This window comes from Aythya marila (assembly GCF_965140915.1).
Source record: "Aythya marila genome assembly, chromosome: 7".
In the NCBI taxonomy this organism is placed as follows: Eukaryota; Metazoa; Chordata; class Aves; order Anseriformes; family Anatidae; genus Aythya; species Aythya marila.
The window spans coordinates 9,807,039-9,816,711 of record NC_139048.1 but is presented as its reverse complement, the minus strand read 5'-3'; the positions used below and the strand labels follow the sequence as shown (position 1 = coordinate 9,816,711).

At 41.5% G+C, this 9,673-nt stretch overlaps 1 protein-coding gene across 1 annotated transcript; it reads left to right on the top strand.

The window, feature by feature from the left end:
• Positions 1-271: 271 nt before the first annotated feature.
• Positions 272-9,383, top strand: TECTB (tectorin beta; the record flags this gene model as incomplete). Its single annotated transcript, XM_082765267.1, has 10 exons — positions 272-498; positions 2,310-2,500; positions 3,024-3,166; positions 3,253-3,325; positions 4,806-4,909; positions 4,984-5,067; positions 5,645-5,807; positions 7,759-7,828; positions 8,818-8,850; positions 9,331-9,383. Exons 1-10 carry the CDS (start codon positions 345-347, stop codon positions 9,381-9,383), a joined length of 1,068 nt encoding a protein of 355 aa, XP_082621393.1. The 5' UTR covers positions 272-344.
• Positions 9,384-9,673: the final 290 nt, after the last annotated feature.

Genomic DNA, 9,673 nt, shown 5'->3' with positions numbered 1-9,673 from the left:
CAGCATTGCATTATTAAACACAGCATGTATATTTTTGGCATAATATTTCTTCTAGTAATTTCTGCGTTTGTTTTGTTTTGTTTTTAAACTTCCATTGTTTACATTTAATTTAGTTATTCTAAAGCTTTGGGTTTAGAATCTATAAGAACAAAGTAATCCTGGAAAAATTCAAAGCCAGCACTAAACTGAAATAGTAAAATTGTCACAGTGGTGACACAGTGATAATAGTGGCATTGGAGACATGTCCTGTTGATGCAGTTAGGTTGGATGACAGAATACCAGCAATATTATTTCTTTCTCTCTGTTTAAAAGTAGCTAGTTTAACAGTTTCAGGTCTGTACTGAATGTATTTTTTTTTTTCCTTTCTAGTTTTAAAGACAATTTTAGCTTTTATTCCCTGTGTCCTCAGATCATTGCAAGAAATGGTGCCTGTTACTATTTATCTGCTGGTCATCTTGGCTCAAGCTCTTGCAGGACCCTGCACTCCAAATAAAGCAGGTAGAATAACTCAAGTTTCCTATGATCTTTCCTTGTATTTAAGCTGCCAAAAGGTTGTTTTCTATTTAAAACTAGTTGTGTTTTTTTTTTTTTTCAGAGAATTAAACTGTTGGTTCTGGAAAGCTAATGCTCGTACATCTTTTAACGATTTGTTTCCAGTTAGCGCAGTAAAGCAAGGTCCTATCCCCACAGAGAATTACGTATATGCTTAACTAACTTGGCAATAACCAATGTAAAAAGGTTAGGTGTGAGCAGAATTCAGGCATAAGAAGGCAAAGAAAACAGTAGAAATTAGAAATTGGCTGCAATGGCCCAGGCTGGATGCTGCAGATCTTTGCTGCCCAAGACAGGCTTTAGTCCTGCTGACTGCAATCAGATGACTCGTGCTGAATGAATGTGCCTGGCTGAACTTCTGAACGCCACTGCTACATTAAAATACAAATAATAATCATCATAATTGAAGCTAAGGCCCTAATTACCTCCTGATTTCTGCCTTGAAACGTGAATGTTCTGGTGTCAGACAGACCTTCAGTGCAGAATTCACTAAAATTAACAAACACGCTTTTGAAACATGTTGGAATGTGCCTCAATACAGAGTCTTTGATTTGTGTGCGTGGCATGTGTTTATAAAACAGATTGGTGTATGCTACTGCCAGTAATGTCATGGCATACTTGCATATTTGGCCCTCTACCCATGTACTTCAGTGCCCTCACTTACACAAGCAGTTTCTCTGAGATGCAGGACTTTACGTAGCTGTGAAGCCACCAGTGTCATGGATCTGACCACCAACACAAACAGAACTAGCCTGGTTTTGTTGAACAGAAAGGAGCACATTGTTAAGGTCCCTATTTGACTTCCCCTGTGTATTTCCTAAGTTTCTGTAGACACAGAAAGGCTGAAAAAAATTAGACTTTTATCATAAAAATTATATCAGAAGCTTTAAAATACACAGTTGAATAATTCTGGACAGAGTTTTTTGTTTGTTTGTTTTTTTACGGTAGTAATTGTTAGTCTTTCTCAATTTTCAGTTCACTAATGGCTAGTCATTATTTGCCCTTTACATTCACATAAAACCCTCAAATTCACACTGCCTGATCCTTTGATAAAAGGCCCAACTCTTCTGGTATCACAAAGCAATCAGTGTAAGTTATGATGTTGAATATTTGTGGTTGTTCTAGCAATAACCACATTAGGAAACAAGTTGTGGTGCCATTGTGCTATTAGCTACTGCTGTTAACAGAGCCAGGCTTTTCAGTTCATTTTTGTATCTTAACTTTTAATGTGAAAATTGTAAAACTTCTCTTTGCATTGGCAGTGCAATAATAGTGCAAGGAAAGAGCAGAACATGTTGTAGCCTAGACCAAACACTGCTACAAAAAGATGCAAATTACTGAAGGCTAACAAACTTCGCTGATACTATTTTTACACTGTCAGTGGTGTTACACCAACAGAAGCCATCTCTGCAGCAAAAGCTAACATGACAGATTTCAGTGCAGCAGTTCTTGACCTCACGTTTCTCAGCAGTCTCTTTGCTTCCTAATCAGCTATTCCAGAAAGATAAATGTACATGAAGTTCTGCACTGATTAGAAGGCAAAGGCAAAACTCCTTCAGGGAGGACTGAATTTAACAACCCCAAGGTCAGCTTTGTGTAGTGCATGCAGTCCCGATTCCCTTGCTCATCACAACAGGGGACCTTCCAGCACACATTCCTTCCCACAAGAACTTAATCCCCATGGAAAGCAGATGTGCAGACCTGCTTCTTTGAAAACACCCCTGAATGTCACTCAAGCTGTGCTGTTTTCCTTTCAGATGTAATTCTGGTATACTGCTACCCTAGAACCATCATTACCAAAATTCCAGAGTGTCCTTATGGATGGGAGGTTAATCAGCTGGCACTTGGAGGCATTTGCTACAATGGGATCCACGATTCAGGATATTACCAATTCACAATCCCAGACCTGTCACCTAAAAATAAATCATACTGTGGGACACAGTCAGAGGTAAGAATGTCAAGGTCTAAAAGAGGTAAGACTATCATTTCTAAAAGGCAGCAATACAGCACAGCCTGAGTTGGACTCAGAAAATAGCTGTACTTGCTTGAAAGAGCCCATTTGCTTCAGCTTGAAGTAGGCTTTAAGTACTGAAGGGGAGACAAACTCCAATATCAGAGCTTATTTAATTTTGGAAGAAGGAAGAATCAAATAGTCATGCTTTGCATCTGCAGGCAAAATACTCACAGGCTTAGTGATGATAATCTGTGTGCTAGTCACCCATCTGCATCTGCCTTTACTAAACAGAACATATACATGTAGTAAGGTGTGTATATATATATATATATATATATATATATATATATATATACACACACACACACACCTATATATATATATATAGGAAGCACAGCATAGAAAGAGCTATAAATAGATAAATAGAAAAATCATTAGGAATAGTGTTTTGTCACCAGATTGAATCTTCACATTTCTACCTACCATCTACCTAACATTTCTGCCTTACCATCTACAGTTTAAGAACCCCGTTTATCACTTCTACAACTCCATTGTCTCCAATGACACCTCAGTGATTGTGAAGAACCAGCCTGTGAATTACTCATTCACCTGCACATACAATGCCAACTACCTGGTGAACCAGGCTGCCTTTGACCAAAGGTAAATCCTGCTCTGGGAGCGAGCGTCACCCTTTTTTCAACACCACAGTTCGCTGTTACAGAGTTGTGTGTTTTTTATATCCCTAGGGTGGCCACTGTCCACGTGAAGAATGGGAGCTCTGGCTCATTTGAAAGTCAGCTATCCCTCAACTTCTACTCTGTAAGTGCTTTTTGCCACCCAGCTTTTCACCTTCCACAATTTTAAGCCTAAGAGATGGAAAAAAAGGGCCGCTGCTCCTGACTTTCATGTGTGATGGAGCACATTATTAGCTTGTAACAGATAATTACAGCAGGGTTTGTACAGGTCCTTGTTTCTACTGATTGATAAGGATATAACTTAAACTGAGCAGAGCAGGCACATGCCAACAGTTCTTTTAATCCCTCCACATGAGGCAGCTTTTTCTGCTGAGAAGTACATTTCTTACATGCTGACAGGTTTTATACAAAAAAATAAAAACTTGTTTGTAGTCCCACTCAAAGAGCAGCATGCACCTGCAGGCACCACTGCTATGACATTGTCTCTATAGATATAGAAAAGCTCCATGCATCTCTCTTGCAGTTTGCATCCTCTCATCTGACAGACATTTCATGTTCCCCTGAGATCTTTAGGTCATGCTGGAATTTTGTTCCCAGCATTTGTACCTGGATATCAAGCTGATCTTTTGAAACAGCCATCTCCTCCCCACAGCTCTGTTGTGCTGCTGGAGCAGCCAGCTCATGATCCTTCGGTCTTTTTTCCACCAAAGCACACTCAAAAGCACCAAAGCAGCCTTTCTATTTTAGCACAGCTACAGAAAGCACAGCTAGAAACATAGTGAGTTAAATTGATAGGTCAGGTGGAGGGAGTATTGAGCACAAGGCGGATTGATGTTTCTCCCCTCACACGCTGCATTTAGGGCACCAGTTGATAGGGCATTAAACATTTTGGCAGCCTTTACATGCTACATGAAAGCCCATGTGCTCTTGTTTTCTGACATATGGCATGCTGGTAGTATATAGTGACAAGGTCCCAGGAGGTGCCCCAATGTTCCTGTGAACTCCTGACAGAATGACGGCAAAAATATTTGATAGGCAGTGAGCAATGAATCTCTGGTAGGTTTTTGTTGTTATTATTCTTTGCTTACTTGCTGTTGTTGCCAAATTATGGTTTTGTTCTAATGTCCGTAGGGCTCCCAGGCATCAAGGAGGGAGCAGCTGAACCGTGCATAATACATTTTACCACAGAACAAGAGCAGAACAAGCTCTGAAAGCCAATAAACCACTGTTTTGTTATTTTGTTCATATTTTGCTGGGAAGAAAATGTTAATTTCAACTAAATGATCTTTTTCTCTAATGCACTGTTCCAGGATCAATTCATTTTAATACAAGGACCAAGATGAGTTTTGTGACAGTACTTCTGTAATGACTCCTGTGCCAACAGCTCAAATTGCAGGCAGAGTAATGTCCTATTTTAAATACAACCTTGAGATTATTAAAAACTGTTTTAGTATTACAATAGCCCTACTACTAAACACACATTTTGGAGCTTGAAGGTGATAAAAATCCAGACTTCTGGGTCTGTCTGTCCAGAACTGTCTGAAGCTGCCACGTTTTGCATGGTACTGATAGCATCTGATGCTTTTTCTTTTTCTCTTCTAAAGAATGCCAAGTTTTCAAGCATAAAAGAAGCCCCTTTTGTCGTTGAAACATCAGAAATTGGTTCTGACATATTTGCTGGAGTGGAAGCTAAGGGCTTAAGTGACAGGTAGGTAAGAAAGGAGAAACAGTAAGTTGGCAACCAGGATGCTATGTGCTCATCTGATGGTTGTGCCTCCCCAGGTTCAAAGTCGTTCTCAACAACTGCTGGGCAACTCCCTCCTCGGAGTACTTCTACCAGATCCACTGGCCTCTCATCACCAAGGGGTAGGTGCCCGTGGGACCTGGGGAGCAGCTCTGCCCGTCCCAGAAATGTGGAGAGCAATGAGAGGGCAACCCCCTGGTGCTCGAGGCAGCAAGGGAAGGGTTGGGAGCTCTAACTGGTGCTGTGGGGAGCAGCCCCTTCCAGCCGTAGGCTTGTCCCCACTCTGTGCTGCCTACCTCTGCCCACCAGCAGGCACCACAGTGAGTTCTCAGCTCCCTTTGCTCACTGGGGCCTGCTGCCCTTGGTGGCTGCCACGGCTCTGAACATGTAGCAGGCCCTGGGCCACCTGCAGTCACAATAGGTGGGAAGGAAAACAAGAGTGGGGACAAAACTTTGAGTGCTGGTTAAAAGGAGATGACTTGAGAATAGCTGGAAGGCTTTGCTGACCCTGCAATGCTTGTTAATCAGTCAGATGCCAAAAGGTCTTGATTTCTGCAGGCCCAAACAGTCACCTTCACACCATGTCTTATTGCTCCTCAAGCATCTGAAAGCTGGGCAAATGCCTCCATCAGACCAGGACCTCAGGACGTGGTTATTCACAGGTCAGGGTCTGACACTGCTTCTTCACACGCAACACAGGTGTGCCACAGACAACTCCATTCTTGTGCATGAGAATGGGAAGACAAGCCGGGCAACCTTCCAGTTTAATGCCTTCCGCTTCCAAAACATCCCAAAGTTGTCCAAGGTCTGGCTGCACTGCGAAACGCATGTCTGTGACAGTGAGAAGTTCTCCTGCCCAGTGGTAAGGCCTCCCTCTAAGATAAAACTTACTAAATTTGGACAGAGGATGTCGAGAAGCTCCTGGGGGCACGTCGGTTGGGGAGCTGGCAGCAGAGCTTGCATTAGATGGAGCCACCGCGAGACGTTAACCTGAGTGGTGGGCTGTGCACCCTGATCCCTGTCATGCCACATTGGGCAATATGTTTAAACATGTTGGGAAACAATGTAGCCATTTAAAAAGTCAGTTTTTGTCGATATGCCAGACGACGCTCCTGTTTGACAATTAGCTACAGCTAAATAAAAGCATGAGAAAAAAAAAAAAAAAAAAAAGGAGGAAGTAGAGCACTTCCCATTTTACCAACTGTCTCAGTGCTAAGGCTCAAAGCTCACCTCAGCCCAAACAAAACCTCCCGGTCCTCCTTCTCGTGGAAAGTCCTCTCTGCTATCCTGCAGCTCTGCAGTAGGCTCTGCCCTTGAAGCTGTGCTATTCTGCAGGAAATACGCAAATTGTTACTGGAGCAGGAACTGAGATGGCAGACATGTTTCAGTGGCCTTAGGTGGGAATGAGGGGGGAGATGCTGTGCAGTTATTTAGCACAGGGAGGTGTGCACCAATTGCACCAACTGATGCAAGGGTGAGGGTTACTAAAGGGTCTTTCTTTAAAGACTTCTCCACCTCCTTCAGTAAGTCTTCACTGTTCCTTCTCTCACTCAATGAATATGTCTTTGCTATAAAGTGAAGCTGAATTTTATTTAACCTGAAATGAAAGCCCCAAATACTCCTTTGCACATATCCTGTCATTTCAGCAACAATTAATTCTTGGTGAAGAAGAGAAAATGTCACTCTTGGTCAAGCCAACTTTTCTTTATAAACCCCTTCTCAGTCCAGGAGCCACTATAAGAGAGCAGTTTATTACCCAGCCACAGCAGTAACCAGGGGGGACTGATTTATGCAAAAGCTACAGATCTGATAGAAATGCATTGTTAGAAATTCCAAATTTCAAAGGCAAAAGAAAAATCTTTCAGCTTACATTTTGTTGTTTGCTTTTAAAGATTTTTTCCAACTCTTTATCCAGCCACAGACCAGGATAAAAAAAAATAAAAATAATAGTAAAAAAACAACAACAAAACAACAACAAAATGTATTCTATATCTGCTTTTCTGACATTGCTGCCAAACATCTACATCATCCTTGTAGGCACAGGGTTGAATTCGTAATTGCTCCATCAGGCCAACCTCCACAGAGTCCACAGCCAACCCAAAAATGCAGTTGGTGGTCTGCTGCAATTAAGGCTGAACCAAGCAAGGCATAACCAGAATTATCACACACCAGTTTTGTACAAAATGCTCACAGCTGGGGACTTGCAAAGGTCAGGGAATGGACAAGGACCTTTAAGCTAGAGAGCAAGGCCCCCAATACAGACCTTGTCAGCTGTGACAGGAGTCATTAGAGCCGGGTAAGAGATGATCGGTTTGGAAGGGTTTTGATGCTTCACGCTCATACCCAGTGGGCAACAATTACACTTAGCAATAAACAACAACAGAAGTCTTCACAGAGGTCATGGGTTAAATAGATGGAGCTTGGCTACCCGCTTCCTTCTTGACAGGAGGTTTGTTTATGGCAGCATGCAAAGGGCAGCCCAAGAGGAGGTGTGATCAGCCAGCAGATGCCCATCTGCGCTCCTGCCACCTCACAACTGAAAAGGGCACTTTGACAGCCACCATAAAAGCTGTGGCACACTAAAATCCTCATAAAATACACTGTAAAAGCTCTCCTTGAACGTCTCCTGCATTAAAATGTCCAAATTAAAAAAAAAAAAAAAACAGTCCCTAGAAAATATGCAGCAAAATCTACACAGATTTTATTTACTTGGTTGGAAATATGAGAACTGGGTTTGGATATAAATATTCAGATTATATATTAATTTTGTATAATTCAATCATTATACACTGCTTTCTCTCTGATCTCTTGAGACATGTGACAAACGAAAACAGCGCATGGAACAAACCGGAGGTGTTTTGGTGGCAGAGATCTCTGTCCGCAGTAAGTGGCTGGGTTTCTGGGGTGTTTCTCCCTTTGGGAAGCAATGAACTGGGGAGCAGCCAGTGACTTGCAGAGTGGGGCAAGCACAGGGAGCAGAACTGCTCCCCTGTGAGAGCAGGAATCTTGAACAGAACTTGGTCTTTGGTCCTTCTGTTCAAGCTGTTCTGTTCTGTTCTTGAACAGAACCAGGTTTGTAGCGCTGACAGAATAGCTCAGTGAAACTCTCCCCATTCACAAAGTGAGTAACTGCACCCATTTGGCATTAAAGATAAATGGCCAAACCACTTACGCACCAAGTTAGCAATGTAAACCCTGTTCACCCGTGTTTGACCTCAGCAACAGCCTGGACAAGCGCTGATAGATTGCACGTGAGTGGGAGAGAGGCCAGGCTTAGGAGTAGCAGGAAAGCTGCACCGAGGTTTTCTTTGCACAGCTAGTGGGTTCTTCAGCATAACCATAAACCTAGCCGATTAACCCTGTGTGCCTGTTGCTCCTCCTACACAAATCTAACAGCCATCAATTTTTCCCCTTACAAAGCAAAACCTTTTTCCTCTTAACTGCTGCCTCCTGGAGGCACCAGGAGTTTCTCCCTGAGCTAGTTTAATTCTGCAATCCAGCATCTTTTGAAACAAGTCCTTGGAACGAGGTATACCTTAATCAATACTTTCACCAAAGCTCTTTATACTAGTTTATCAACCACAACCACACCATCCTGCAAGCCAATTTAAAATTAAAAATATATGTACAGCAGCATTATTGCTATTCAGTATGTTACACCAGTAAAACTCCATTAATTTAAAAAATAAAAATAAAAATAAAAATTGAGGATCCTTTTACAACTTCAGAGAGTAAAGCCAAGAGCAAGAAATACCCAGAATTTCAAAATGTTGCAAAAGTTATCTGTTCTGATTTTACAAAGCACACTAGTGCACTTTGCCCTATTTTAAACATGCCATTCAAGTGTTATCTTTTTCTTTTATTTTACACAGGCAAAGGTTTATCCAGATTTTACACACTCTCAGGTAAACAGCAAAATATAACAGTGATTATATCAATACCAAATAAGAATCCTGAGTGGCTCTGTCAACATAAAACCCATAGTTCAAAAAAAGACCTGGTAATTTTTATAAATTCAACTGAAAAGAAAACATTTTAAAATCTTATATCTCAATGTTAGACATTTTGTTTTCCTCTTCTAGGCACATCCTTCGCCCTGGACAATGAAATCATACTAATAACTTCCAATACTGAACATTAACTTATCTTAATTTTACACGTACTTCCCCAAAAGGAACAAATGCATCTCACTGGGTTAACAGAGATGTTTGGAAAGCATTTTTGTTTGGGAGGGTTTGAAAAACCCATTCAGAGCCTGTTTGCTAAAACCTGATATGGTGACAGACCCATGTTAAGGCATGCAGTTACAATGGTAGGGATGCGAATAAAACAGGAAAGGTAACTGAAAGTGAAGTACTCACATTTAGTTTTTGTTTCTCTTGCAGATACCATCTTCCATCTCCTCTTCATGATTGGATTTTGTGCTGCTTTATTATAAAAAGCAGCTTAGCTGTGTTTCTTAACTTTTCCCAATCCTGTTTGGACCTGGACTTCTTTACTGAAGATGTCTATTTTACAGAGAAGAAATTAAAGTCACAAAAAAATCCTTGTGCACCATTTCACCAGATAAATAAACCATTCCATTAGCTTTGTGCCTCTAGTATTGGCGAACCCCAAAGCTGATTCACCTCCCCCAGATCTCTGCAGGTGTTTTAACTAATGAAAACCCAACAGTTATGTATTTTACTCATGCCTCCTTTTAAAGAGCAGTGATGCCAACTGCGTTTA